General features: G+C 41.6%; 1 protein-coding gene across 3 annotated transcripts in view; it reads left to right on the top strand.

Moving 5' to 3' along the window:
- Positions 1 to 15501, top strand: part of ncoa1 (nuclear receptor coactivator 1) — a 114630-nt gene that overhangs the window by 75506 nt on the left and 23623 nt on the right. For all 3 annotated transcript variants that reach the window (XM_062044873.1, XM_062044875.1, XM_062044874.1), the window contains exon 3: positions 12646 to 12751. In XM_062044873.1, the coding sequence (XP_061900857.1) occupies positions 12663 to 12751 (89 nt within the window). In that variant the 5' untranslated portion in view covers positions 12646 to 12662. The remainder of the gene's footprint in view (positions 1 to 12645; positions 12752 to 15501) is intronic.

Consider the following 15501-nt stretch of genomic DNA (forward strand, 5'->3'; position numbering starts at 1 on the left):
CTGACAAGCACTAGATCTATCGTATTACCGTTGCGATGCGTGGGTTCATTTATTATTTGTGTAAGACCACAGCTATCAATTATGGTCTGGAGCGCCACGCACTTAGGTTCCGATGGGGTATTCATATGGATATTAAAGTCCCCCATTATGATTATATTGTCGGCGTGCGTCACTAAATCAGCAACGAACTCTGAGAATTCACTGATAAAGTCCGAATAAGGCCCAGGGGGGCGGTAGATAACTGCCAGGTCGAGAGGCAGCGGTGTGACAGACCTCATAGTAAGCACCTCAAACGATTTATATTTATTATTTAGGTTAGGGGTAAGGTTAAAGTTTTTATTGTATATTAGTGCGACCCCCCCCCCCCCCCCACTCCTTTTAAGAGGACGGGCAATATGTGCATTCGTATAGTTAGGAGGAGATGCCCCATTTAGCGCTGAAAAATCGTCTGGTTTGAGCCAGGTTTCGCTAAGACCAATGACGTTAAGATTGTTGTCTCTAATGACCTCATTAACTAATAACGTTTTGGGAGACAATGATCTTATGTTTAAAAAGCCCATATTATAGGTATTGAGCTGTTTTGACGAGTTTTTGTTGAAATTATCCGTAGTAGCAATATTAATAATGTTGCGTTTATTATGCGTAGTGCACTTTAAATAGTTTCGACCATATCTAGGAATTGATATGACGGGAATTTTCAGATTATTTGCTTGGGGCTGCGATAAACTGAACGCATCATAATTTGCCACCTCAGTAGTATGCATGTCCATCTCTGACACAGTCACAACAGAAAAAACATTATGTGAGTTGTGTATTATTCTAAGAGAATTGCTGTGACATTTGCTACGCCAACTAGCGGTGGGGGTGCTCGTAACCCGAATTTTTGCTCATAACCTAAAGCATAACAATTAGCCAAGAGACGGCTCATATCCCGAAAAACTCTTAAACGGGGGCACTTGTATCCCAAGGTACAACTGTACACACAAAGTTGTTTACATGCCGAAGCTCAAATGCTCGAAGTATAGGTTGCTTAGTCATTCACAGGCCCTCAATCCAGTTGATTGGATTTCTTCAGCGTCATTCAGGATATCCAAAACGCACTGGGCATTATACCTGCATGTACGTGTCATATAAGAGTGTCAATTAAAATGTAGTCACAACTAATTTGCTTAGCTGTCATGCGCTATTTACGAAATAAGCACATCTGTCAACAATGCCATCAGAACATCAATAACACATCACTCGCACTAGGGAGAAGCCATCAATGGTTCAAATATACTGTATCTCTGAAATCGGACTTCTTCCAAAGTGGAAGTGACACTTCCAAAGTAAAAGGTTTTGAAATAAGAGTCTCTGCATTAACATGGCAAATTGTTAACAGGCAGCGTCAAACTATTAATAGTGGTCCAAAATTATTATTGGCGGGCCAACACAAATAAATCAACGGTATTGGCGAATGACTGTATTGGTCAAACTGTGCAGAAATGGTCTCCCAAGTGACACAAGTGTGCTGCATTCAAACTTTGTACCTTTCCTTCTCTTTCCCCCTGTCAAACAAGACAGGAGTGTGTGCATATATCCCCATAGCATTAGTAGCTTGTCAGTGTGCCTATAGAGCAGGGGTCTCAAACATGCGGCCCGCGGGCCAATTGCGGCCCGCGAGACGTTATTGTGCGGCCCCCACCTTAATATGAACGTTTAATGTTAGTGCGGCCCGCAAGTTTTATATGAATGGCGCTTGACAGCGCTGTGTGCGCGGAGCTGAAGCATTCTTGCCAACCCTCCCGATTTTCACCCGTCAACAATACTGAGGACATCAATATTGAAGACACAAGGTTTAGCGTCCACTTTTTCTCCATTCAAACAATGTGCCTGCACAGACGCATGTAATATGCGGCCTCAACAGACACACGTAAGTGACTGCAATGCATACTTAGTCAACAGTCATACATGTCACATTGAGGGTGGCCGTATAAAAAAAACTTTATCAATGTTACAAATATGCGCCACAATGTGAACCAATACCAAACAAGAATGACAAACACATTTTGGGAGAACATCCACACGTAACACAACATAAACACAACAGAACAAATACCCAGAATTCCTTGTAGCACTAACTCTTCCGGGCTACAAGGAATCTACCAATCATGGTGGCTCCCGAGGACCGAACATTACGTCACTTGCGTGATGCAAGCAGAGAAACGTTTTGCTGCTTTTCCACGAGACCCGCACGCGCTCTTCCTCCCTCCCTCCCTACCTCCCTCCGTCCCTCCCTCGCTCGCTCTCTTGCGTGCTCTCTCTCTCTTGCTCTCTCTCTCTCTCTCGCTCTCTGTCACTGCGTGTGTCTTCGTCGCTCCCGTCGTCAGTCCGTCAGTAATAAAGTCCCTGATAACCTGGACCAATTCAAACCGTTATTTGTTTTTTTATTGTTTAATTTGCATTGCCTCACACGATGAACATTACATTTATTTTTATATGACGCCATATAACACTCCGGGAGCCGTCACTTTTTCCCAGGGTTTTCCGCCGACCGCCGTGTTGCTGTCGGGAGGAAAAGCGGAACGACACACATTGCGGAAATAACATTATTCTCCGTGCGTCGGTTAAATACAAATATATATTCCAACCCCAAACATGTCTTTTTCAAAGCGTGCAGTGAAGAGAAAGGTTAGTGATGAGCAAAGACAATTCCAGGAAAAGTGGGAGATGCAATATTTCTTTGTTGAGCACAGGGGCACCCCGACGTGTCTTATTTGCACAGAGAAAGTTGCCGTGCACAAAAAATACAATTTAAAACGTCATTATACAACTAAAAATGCTGACAAGTATGCAAAATACCAGGGAGATGAGAGAGTGAACCGGGTTGCACATTATGTGTATGTGTATACATTGTTGTTGACTGGAGAAATCAAATTATTATTGTTAGAATAGAATAGAATAGAATAGAATAGAATAGAATAGAATAGAAAGTACTTTACTGATCCCTGGGGGAAATTCAGCACCACAGTTCGCTCACAATAGACAAGAATAACAATAAATAATATAATATATATAATATATTATATATGTGTAGTTTATAAATAATATACATATATTCTACATATACTCTACATTTAAGTGCAGTCAAGGAACATATGCATTATACAGTCTGATGGCTGTCGGTATGAAGGACCTCCTGTGTCGTTCCGTGTTGCATTTTGGGAGTCTGAGCCTTCCACCGAACGTGCTCATTCTCCCCGTAAGGTCCGAGTGTAGTGGGTGGGAGGTGTTGTCCACAATGGCTAGGAGTTTTGTTAGACTTCTCCTCTCTTGTTATTACTTATGACTGATTTATTTACTTAATTCTCATTTTGTTCATTTATATTTTGATTTTATTTTGTGTTGAAAATAAAAATAAAGACATTTAAAAATATTTTTTTAAAGAAATCTTTTCTTGCGGCCCAGCCTCACCCAGACTCTGCATTCAGTGGCCCCCAGGCAAATTGAGTTTGAGACCCCTGCTATAGAGGGAGTCTTTGAGCTCCATAGAAACATTGCAAGCATCCCCGGCACTGCCTGACATTCCCAGCCAGGCTCCCAACGTGATGCATGGCCCCAAAGGAGCTTGAATAATTAGGTGGGTCCTATTGCAAGCTTGAATGTACACTGGAAATATTGATAACGACAATGTGTGTGTGCATGTGTTAGTGTTTTCTGCTTCCACCTTCCCATCAACTCCCCGCCAGCTATCAGGTGGTCTCTTCCTTCTCCTCACTCGCTCCACTGGTCATTCATTGCCTCTACTCTGTGTTTGTGAGCGGGAAGGGATCAGTAGCACTCAGAATGAGATAACAAAGACAGAGAAAGCAGGAAAAAGGACACACCCGGAGATGACAGGCGCTTGTAACAGAGCGCCGCAGGAGGCGTCCGAGTTGATTTGCTAGTGCCCTGCTGCGCAAATGCTGAGTTTTCTCCTTCCTTTCTTAGCGGTTCAAGTCTTGATCCCCCCCCCCCCCCCCACCCTCCACCGCTGGAGCTCACATTGACAGGGGGAGGGTGGAGTCATCAGGTGCAGGACCTGGACGGCAGGTGTGCAGATAAGATTTTATTCCCTCCACATCTTTGTTTCACTACTGCGTTTACTGTCCTTCACTTGTGTGCATGCGTGCTTGCGTACTTTGCGGCACTTCCCATCCTGCTAGTTTCCCCTGACATGTGATTGCCATGGTAAATGTAGACGTGTCATTGAAACGTTGCAACAGGTAACAACACTAACTAATGTGTGTAAAATAACTTACATGTGTGTTTGGGTGTGATGCTGAGCAGTTGCATTGTCAAGTACTTGTAGCTTATTATGCAAGAGTCGTGGGAATGCAAATATGTATTTTTATGTTCTTCAATGCAGGGTTAGGGTTAGGGTTAATAGTCACACCTCCTTTAAACATAGAATTATAATTGAATCAGCGTTATTATTATTATTATGCTGTGGCAGTAAAGCCATACTTGCCAACCTTGAGACCTCCGAATTTGGGAGATGGGTGGGGGGTGGGGGGTGGGGGTTGAGGTGGCCGGGGTTTGGTGGTAGGGGGGTGTATATTGTAGCGTCCCAGAAAAGTTAGTGCTGCCAGGGATTCTGGGTATTTGTTTATGTTGTGTTACGATGCGGGTGTTCTCCCGAAATGTGTTTGTCATTCTTGTTTGGTGTGGGTTCACAGTGTGGCACATATTTGTAACAGTGTTAAAGTTGTTTATATGGTCACCCTCAGTGTGACCTGTATGGCTGTTGATCAAGTATGCCTTGCGTTCACCTATTTGTGTTTAATAGCCGTATAAATCATGTGATTGGCCCGGCACGCTGTTTGTATGTAGGAAAAGCGTAGTGACGACAGGTTGTAGAGGACGCTAAAGGCAGTGCCTTTAGGGCACGCCCACAATATTGTTGTCCGGGTGGAAATCGGGAGAAATTCGGGAGAATTTTTGCCCCGGGAGATTTTCGGGAGGGGCACTGAAATTTGTGAGTCTCCTGGGAAAATCGTGAGGGTAGGCAAGTATGAGTAAAGCAGGACTGGAACTCCACTGGAGTCAGGGGCAGAGCTATAGGGTAGGGCGGGTGTCCCCCTGCCCGTCCCCCGTAGGGACCCCAGTCAGAGTGGGCATCTACCCAGAGCAGGGACATGGCAGAGCTCCTCCCTCAGCTCTGGGAAGGGGAGGGCGGGGCTATCCCCTGGTCAAGGAAGATTAGATCATTCAAACATTTTTATTACAAACAACACCTGTAATACAACATAATGTATGTGGCCTTATTTGTTTCCCCAGCCAGGATGAGTCATGGTTGCTAAAAACTTTAGTGATTTAGTAGGTGTAAAAAATTTAACTAAATGTTGTGCTGTATGACTGGCCTTCTTTTGTTACCTCTCACATTTCACTTTGCAACGTGCAAATTTACAAGTGGATCTATTGTCTCCAAGTTTATTCTTGGTAACATCAGCCGTCCTCAACGCTATCTGTCACGTGCCAACAGAGTACAAGCTAGGGAAGCATTTTTACTACGAAGTTAACATGAGTGGCAGTTCATATAAACATAAAAGTGGAACAACAAAGTGCAAAGAAAAGGAAAATAGAGTGGAGTCCTGTTCTCTCGCTATCTCATTCTGCTGCATCTGTGTTTTAGCGACTGCTCTGGGCAGGGCGCTAACCCACGTCGCCCAGGTGAGAGATGAGCGCGCTGCCAACAAGTTAAAATGTCAGGTTAATTGACTCAACAAAATAGGCTTTAAAGGGCCACGCCCCCGGTCTGGCTTTGACTTGTTCCGCCACGGACAGGAGGGACCAACTTCCTTCCTTCTGCAGGTACCATTCTTGCAAATTCTACAGCAGGGGTGCTCACACTTTTTCTGCAGGCGAGCTACTTTTCAATTGATCAAGTCGTGGGGATCTACCTCATTCATATATATAATTTATATTTACTTATTTATGAAATATATGTTTTGTTAACAAGTTAAAGCTGTTTAATGATAATGCAAGCGTGTTTAACACATATAGTTAATATTGTTGATAAATTAAAGGTGTTTAATGATAATACAAGAATGTTTAATACATATAGTTAATATTGTTAACATGTTAAAGTGTTTAAAGATAATGCAAGCATGTTTAACACATATACTTAATATTGTTAACAAGTTAAAGGTGTTTAATGATAACACAAGCATGTTTAACACATATAGTTAATATTATTAACAAGTTAAAGGTGTTTAAAGATAATACAAGCATGTTTAACACATATAGTTAATATTGTTAACAAGTTAAAGGTGTTTAATGATAATACATGCATGTTTAACAGTTATAGATTCCTTTCTTTCATGAAGACAAGAATATAAGTTGGTGTATTACCTGATTCTGATGACTTGCTTTGTATGGAATCAGACTGTGCTGCTGATAACGTCCGCATTTTCAAATGGAGGAGAAAAAAGTCCTCCTTTCTGTCCAATACCACATGAAAGTGGTTGGTTTTTGTCATCTTATTTGTCCAGCTTCCATACTCCTTTGCATACACTTGACAAGAAATGCATTGGCGGCAAACTCCGTAGCTTGCTAGCTTGTGCATGCCAGCTTTCTGAGACTCTTAGCGCAGGCAGGATGAAGCAGAGCTTTTATTGTGAAGGCAGGAACTGTGCAGTCGGTCTTTGGAGTTTTGACGACAGGTACGGCGCCAGAGTCTGTTGAAATAAAAAGTGTTTCTCGCCTTCCTGTCTGTAATTTTTTCTTAATAATGAGCTGGCAGCAGCCAGCGTCATCTTAGAAGACCCTCGGGTGCCGTGAATGTCAATCAAGTGACGAAAGTGACGTCATAGTGAAGATTTATGATCGCTCATTTTTAGGACTATTTTTTTATTCCCGGGCGCGGCGCCGCTGCTGCCCACTGCTCCCCAAGGGGATGGGTCAAATGCAGAGGACACATTTCACCACATCTAGTGTGTGTGTGACAATCATTGGTACTTTAATCTTAATCTTTAATGCCTGGCTGGCGAACGACTGTCACAACCTCCGCGATCGACCGGTAGATCGCGATCGACCGGGAGATCGCGATCGACGTAATGAGCACCCCTGTTCTACAGGTATGCTTTGTTTTTGCTGTCTGAATCAGCAAAAACATAGTGAATGTGCAAAAAACATGTTTGTGTAAGTTATTTTACTGAGATTGTTAGACAAGGATTTACTTTTATAGCGAAGGCCGGAATTATGCTGTTGGTATTTTGGGCTCTTAGGCTCCAGCGACCCCGAAGGGAATAAGCGGTAGAAAATGGATGGATGGACGGCTGCTGTGCTTTGAAGAGAGACAAAGCTGTGTTTAGATAAAAAGTACTTCTTGAATTCCCGCCTGCTATCCTTTCCAGTTACACTTGTGTTGCACCGTTTTAAGGTTAAGAATTGTTGTTGTTTGTGAAAGCAACTCTCCTTAAACATAATTAATGCTAATATACAATATCCTGCAGCCTCCTGCAATAATGATGTGTGTCACGATATATTATTTGGCATATTGAGTGCACAAAATCCAAATCTAAAGTCCAACCTAAACTCTAAAAATTAATACATAATTTATCCTGTACCAGTGTGTGAATGTGAGTGTGAATGTTGTCTATCTATCTGTGTTGGCCCTGCGATGAGGTGGCGACTTGTCCAGGGTGTACCCCGCCTTCCGCCCGAGTGCAGCTGGGATAGGCTCCAGCACCCCCGCGACCCCAAGAGGGACAAGCGGTACAAAAAGGGATGGATGTGTGTGACAAGTGACAACAAGGGTCACAACAGATAAAACAATGACAGCAGCCGCACTCTTATTTGCGCCAAAAGATACACACACTCTGCTCAGCCAGTGATGCGTTCATGGCCACAAAAACAGTTGGACAACTCCATCACCACACATAAACTCTAACTGCCAGGTTGACACACTAATGTGGTTGGCAAGCAGCCAATCAATGTCATTAATTAACCGCGTGTTATGTGTGCGTGTTGCTGTTTTGCAGGTTTGCTTATAGCAGCAGACATACAAGCAGACATAGAAGTGTGCTGCTATGGAAACAGAATTCAAATCACCTCTATTTATCTTCTTTTATTTGTAATTCAAGTTATCATTACATACTGTATATGTATTATTGCATTTGAAACAATTGTATTGTTGATAATAGAGGTAATAATATTGTTATTATTCATTATCAATAGTGCTATTTATATTGTATTTGTATTGCTTCATACATATCTCCAATATTTCCACAGCAGAATTCAATGGCAGCAACACATTGCAAAAAAGTTGGCACAGGGGCATTTTTACCACTGTGTTGCATGGCCTTTTCTTTTAACAACACTCAGTAAACGTTTGGGAACTGATAAGACCAATTTTTGAAGTTTTTCAGGTGGAATTATTTCCCATTCTTGCTTGATGTACAGCTTAAGTTGTTCAACAGTCTGGGGTCTCCTCTGTGTTATTTTAGGCTTCATATTGAGTCACAAATTTTCAGTAGGAGACAGGTCTGGACTACAGGCAGGCCAATCTAGTACCCACATTATTTTACTATGAAGCCACGCTGTTGTAATACTAACTAACTAAAATAAGCAGGGGCGTCCATGATAACATTGCTTGGATGGCAACATATGTTGCTCCAAAACCTGTATGTACCTTTCAGCATTAATGGCGCCTTCACAGATGTGTAAGTTACCCATGTCTTGGGCACTAATAGACCCCCATACTATCACAGATGCTGGCTTTTGAACTTTGCGCTAATAACAATCCGGATGGTTCTTTTCCTCTTTGTTCCGGAGGACACGACGTCCACAGTTTCCAAAAACAATTTCCATCTTAGATGAGCTCGGACCCAGCGAAGCCGGCGGAGATTCTTGCTGTTGTTGATAAATGGCTTTCACTTTGCATAGTAGACTTTTAACTTGCACTTACAGATGTAGCGACAAACTGTAGTTACTGACAGTGGTTTTCTGAAGTGTTCCTAAGCCCATGTGGTGATATCCTTTACACACTAATGTCGCTTTTTGATGCAGTACCGCCCGAGGGATCAAAGGTCCGTAATATCATTGCTTACGTGCAGTGATTTCTCCAGATTCTCTGAACCTTTTGATGATATTACGGACCTTGGGTGGTGAAATCCCTAAATTCCTTGCAATAGCTCGTTGAGAAGTGTTGTTCTTAAACTGTTAGACAATTTGGTCATGCATTTGTTCACAAAGTGGTGACCCTCGCCCCATCCTTGTTTGTGAATGACTGAGCATTTCATGGAAGCTGCTTTTATACCCAGTCATGGCACCCACCTGTTCCCAATTAGCCTGTTCACCTGTAGGATGTTTAAAATAAGTGTTTGATGAGCATTCCTCAACTTGCTCAGTTTTTTTGCCACTTGTGCCACCTTTTTTGAAACATGTTGCAGGCATCAAATTCCAAATGAGCTAATATTTGCAAAAAATAACAACGTTTTCCATTTGGAACGTTAACTATATTGCCTTTGCAGTCTATTCAATTGAATATTGGTTGAAAAGGAATTGCAAATTATTGTATTCTGTTTTTATTTACGATTTACACAACGTGCCAACTTCATTGGGTTTGGGGTTTGTATTATTAATCTACTTGCTAATTATTTCCATCCATCCATTTTCTACCGCTTGTCCCGTTCGGGGTCGCGGGGATGCTGGAGCCTATCTCAGTTGCATTAATTTATTGTTAATAAATGGTTAATTTACACCGTGACATGGTTCTATCTACGCTGCTGTTAAATTGTAATAAGCCCTTATTCTTATGTTGTTTACATTAGTTTTAGGCAATTGTACACAGTTTTGTAGCCAAATAGTACATATTTTGATATCCAATAAATTGGCCCTAGTGTGTGAATGTGAGGGTGAATGTTGTCTGTCTATCTGTGTTGGCCCTGCGATGAGGTGGCGACTTGTCCAGGGTGTACCCCGCCTTCCGCCCGATTGTAGCTGAGATAGGCTCCAGCACCCCCCGCGACCCCGAAGGGAATAAGCGGTAGAAAATGGATGGATGGATGGCCCTAGTGTGTGAATGTGAGTTTGAATGTTATCTGTCTATCTGTGTTGGCCCTGTGATGTGGTGGCGACTTGTCCAGGGTGTTCGCCGCCTTCCCCCTGAATGCAACTGGAATAGGCCCCAGCACCTCCCACGACCCTGAGAGGAACAAGCGGTAGAAAATGGATGGATATCAGTATTAGCCATACTAATGCTGATACTTCAAATTTTCGAGATCATTGAAATACTACGTTTTTGTTTATAATTACATTAAATCCGACAAAAACCCAGGATGGTAAATTTGTATTTAAATTATTCCCTTATTCCCTTAAATTACCAAACAACAACAGAAATATTTGTGATGATAAAAAATATTAATCTAATCACTGTAGTATTGACAATTAATTGATACTTTACTTGGGATCCTTACTGTCAATATTTGTATCGATTCACCCACCGTTCTTTGCATTCAAGAGCACTAGCTTTTTCGGTGTGTAGTGTAGCATGTTTAGCTATTCCTTGTCCTCTAGTCCAGTGGTCCCCAACCACTGGGCCGCGGCCCGGTACCGGTCCGCACAAGAAATAAAAAAAATTAAAAAAAGTTTAAATTTTAATTTTTTAAATTTTTTTTAAATTAAAGGCCTACTGAAACCCATTACTAGCGACCACACAGTCTGATAGTTTATATATCAATGATGACATCTTAACATTGCAACACATGCCAATACGGGTTAACTTATAAATTGCAATTTTAAATTTCCCGCCACACTTCCGGTTGAAAATGTCTAGATATGATGACGTATGCGCGTGACTGAATCAGTTGATGCTGAAGTATTGGTACCCCATTGAATCCAATACAAAAAAGCTCTGTTTTCATTTCAAAATTCCACAGTATTCTGGACATCTGTGTTGGTGAATCTTTTGCAATTTGTTTAATGAACAATGGAGACTGCAAAGAAGAAAGTTGTAGGGGAGATCAGTGTATTAGCGGCGGACTACAGCAACACAACCAGGAAGACAGAGATGGATAGCAGACGCGTTAGCCGCCAAACTCACCTTAACTTCCTCCGTCTCGCCGACCACATCTGTGATCGGGTGAAGTCCTTCGTCGCACCGTCGATCGCTGGAACGCAGGTGAGCACGGGTGTTGATGAGCAGATGAGGGCTGGCTGGCGTAGGTGGATAGCTAATGTTTTTAGCATAGCTCTGTGATGTCCGGTTGCTAAGTTAGCTTCAATGGCGTCGTTAGCAACAGCATTGTTAACCTTCGCCAGGCTGGAAAGCATTAACCGTGTATTTACATGTCCCTGGTTTAATAGTATTGTTGATCTTCTGTCTATCCTTCCAGTAAGGGATTTATTTATTTTGTTTCTATATGCGGTTAAGCACGATGCTATCACGTTAGCTCCGTAGCTAAAGTGTTTCGTCGATGTATTGTCGTGGAGATAAAAGTCACTGTGAATGTCCATTTCGCGTTCTCGACTCTCATTTTCAAGAGGATATAGTATCCGAGGTGGTTTAAAATACAAATCCGTGATCCACAATAGAAAAAGGAGAGAGTGTGGAATCCAATGAGCCAGCTTGTACCTAAGTTACGGTCAGAGCGAAAAAAGATATGTCTTGCACTGCATTCTAGTACTTCACTCGAACGTTCCTCATCCACGAATCTTTCATCCTCGCTCAAATTAATGGGGTAATCGTCGCTTTCTCGGTCCGAATCGCTCCAGCTGCGTTGAAAACAATAGGAAAATGTGAGGAGCCTTTCAATTGACTACGTCACGCTGCTTCCGGTAGGGGCAAGGCTTTTTTTTTATCAGATACCAAAAGTTGCGATCTTTTTCGTCGTTGTTCTCTACTAAATCCTTTCAGCAAAAATATGGCAATATCGCGAAATGATCAAGTATGACACATAGAATGGATCTGCTATCCCCGTTTAAATAAAAAAAAATAATTTCAGTAGGCCTTTAAATCAACATAAAAAACACAATATAGACATTATATATCAATATAGCTCAATACAGTCTGCAGGGATACACTCCGTAAGCACACATGATTGTATTTCTTTATGATAAATAAATAAGAAATACCATACCCCCGCACCCGGTCCGTGGGACAAATTTTCAAGCGTTGACCGGTCCGCAGCTACAAAAAGGTTAGGGACCAGTCTAGTCTTCCAGTGATAATGGTACGTATAAGAAACACAGGTTTTTTTGTCGCCATGAAAGTGAGGATTAGTGATTTAGAAGGAGATTAGCACTCTGGAGGGACTATCCCCTAGCGGGGACGCTACATTATTTGCTTGTCTCTGTCAAATTTGTGGGACAGAGACAGAATTTTTCATCAACATGCATTATTACGATATGACGATAGTAATAAAAGGTCAGTCAAATTGATATCATTTAGGATTTACTGTACACCGTTAATATCGTCAACTGTCTTTTTGTCCTGACTTCCAGTATCTCCAATGAATAATGGCAGATAGAGTTTGGTTCTGATTTAAATAGTCTAATAATAATGAAAAGAAACTGATTTACTTAAGCAGATGGCCCTGAATAATGTGCGTGCGTGTGTACATTTTTTTTCAGAACCGTGTAGTCCTAATGTTAACCATCTTTTTTCTTGTGTTGCCTCGGCAGGTCAGTTGAAGCTGAAAATGAGTGCAGTCGGGGAAAGCCCCCTTGATCCTGACACGGCTGAGTCACGCAAGAGGAAGGGCTCACCATGCGACACGTCCGCACAAAGGTAAAACACATTGAACTGAAGCTCTGCTGTGTGTGGAAGTGTTTAAATTTGTCTGAAAAGCTGCATGAGTCCTGAAGTCAAGAAAAAGGAGTACATTTAGTATTACACGTCAACAAAACTGAGATTTTAAAGTGAGTGCAAGATTTCACGACAGCGGAAGTCACTAGTCTTCTCAGTTTAAGCAGTGAAATGGGGCTCCAGGCTATGTGTAGTTCGTCCTCAACCTGTTGCTCCTCCAGTAAAATAAAAAGTTGATGATCCACTTGTTTGTGTGCTCTCTGAGAGCTGGCAGGCAGGCTTGTTGGCTCCGTGTTTAACAACAGATGTGGCAGACATTGTAGCAACAAAACAAATCCTCTACTTCTAGATCACGGGTTAGTAGAAGGTTGGTTAAACCTTTGAGGTGTAACCGAGGACACATACACACAGCTCCCAGGCAGACTGTGGCTACTCTGTGAGCCTTTTAGGGCCTAATCGCTGATGTAAGCTAATGTAACGTCCTGGTTTTGTATTTCCAAAGCAACTACTGACCTGCATGTTAACACTGCGTCCTCTTCCTCACCCCTTCCTCCCTTCCTGGCTCCCTCCACTCCTCCCTCTCTTGGCCACCACGCCTGTGTGTTCTGGCCGGCCAACGCACTGACCTACTTTTGCTGTTGTCGTTGCACTCACGCGCACACACGCACACAACACTCATGTTTACCACATAGTTGCTGTTACTCCGAGAGGGCCAGTGGAGCACATGGAGACAGGCGTTAAACGACCTATTAAGTAGCTTTTAAGGAGTCTGGTAAAAATGTGTTCCAACTAATCCAAAAAAGAAGGTGCAGTCACAAATGTATAGTTTTGTTTTTTTTCACAATCCCTACGTAAGACAAGAACACACATGTCTTTCTCTTATGGTATGCTTTTTAAATTGTAATATTTTGCTTGTACTACACAGCTAGCCAATGGGATTAATCTATTCTGCCCATAAACCCCCCAAAAAATGCCAACAATACTTTATTAACATGTCATGACCTGCATATAACCAAGTATTAGTGCTTATAATAACAATATAGTTAACGCTGTGGAACTACTTTCAGCAGTGCTGTGATCACAGAGCGGTAACTAGCTTATGCAGCTACTGACATACTAACCCTGTGAGCTGCTGCATCGCCTCTGAGTTGGTAAAATAAATCTTGCCTCTCACACTTCAGGCTCAAAAACACAAGGTTCTGGATCATCATTTGCCATATATTACAGTAATAACAATAATTTTGATGTAGGATTTACAATATTAACAGAAAGTGATCACCAGACACTTGAGATTTTAAAACATTAATTAAAACAAGCTTTAGCTAAGAGACTGAACAACAACACATTGACACTTCCCCCATCACTACAATATGAAGTATAGACAATAAAACATTGGATATTAAGAGTATGTCAACCACTCCTACCTTGTTTATTTCCCTGACGACCTCCCTAAAGTACCAGTAGAATGGAAAAACAATGTTGCCTCTATACTGAAGCTATTATTTGATTCATAACACCAACATACTTGCAAAATTTGCAAGTAAATATGATCAAATAGTATCATTCTCACAGAAATTTCCAAGCCATTTTGAGAGATAATGAGCAAGCCAGTCTAGTGATCTGTGATGTAGAGATCTTCCCATTTAGATGAAGAATTACACGAAGGGTTAAAAGGAAAAATTGCTGCCTGCAGACACCGTCTTCGGTTGTGTGTCTTCTACTGGTACTTTAAGTTTCATAAATATCAAGCAGCTAAAATGTATCAAACATGCTTAAGTGTGGACAGAGAGTATTTTGGATTTTACTCATTATGTAGTGGATTTAAATTGATGTAATTTTGAATTGTGTATGGTGCTTGGACATTTTTTATGATGTTCACATATTTCAATGGGCAAGTTGTCTATTTTGCAGTATTAACTTTATCTGTTTGTTTTGGAATATTTGAAACATGGGTGGGAAATTGTGTCTCTATTGGTACCTATATATTGCCTTTAGGCACTTGTAGACATGGTGTAATGCTCATGGTCAATGACTAACAATATTAAAAACATCATGGCAACATTTGCAACAATTCAACTTTAATGTTATCAAAAAATAACTTGGGGTGTCCCACGGGGCGGATTGTGGACGCTGGAGGGCCAGGTGTAGCCCACAAGCTGTAGTTTGGGGACCACTGCTATAACCTATCGCAGGGCTATTCAGCTAAATTGTTCTTGGGCCACATTTTTAGAAAACTAATGGCTGAGGGGCCGGACTTCTACCTTCACTATCATACTTGTTACAGTATGTACATGTATATTCATGAAAACCAGCATTCACTGTATCGGATATTTGTTTTGAGCCTATTTCTTTTGTCAAAGTTACAAATATTGAAAAAAAAGCCCTCTTGTAGGTCTACTAAAGAGGACACTGGCCCTAAAGAGATTAAAATGTCATAAATTAAAACACAGGCAATGTGTTTACACTGGTCCAAGTTTCTCTCGTCAAATGGCTATTCAAATATCCTATACTGGATATGACAGCGCTTCTCTGTTTTTTGGAATTTGCTGCAAAAATGTTAGTGTCTCCTGTTAGAACCTAACCAGAGAGACCAAAAGGAAGACTGCAGAGAGGATATGTGAATCGATTAAGTGGGAAATGTAATTCCAAAAATAGGGAGTAACAACAAACTATGACACTAGTGGAAGAAGCCAATGGCACGACAAAACTGGAAAAAAACAAAGACGATAACA

This window comes from Entelurus aequoreus, linkage group LG04, assembly GCF_033978785.1.
Source record: "Entelurus aequoreus isolate RoL-2023_Sb linkage group LG04, RoL_Eaeq_v1.1, whole genome shotgun sequence".
Classification (NCBI taxonomy): domain Eukaryota; kingdom Metazoa; phylum Chordata; class Actinopteri; order Syngnathiformes; family Syngnathidae; genus Entelurus; species Entelurus aequoreus.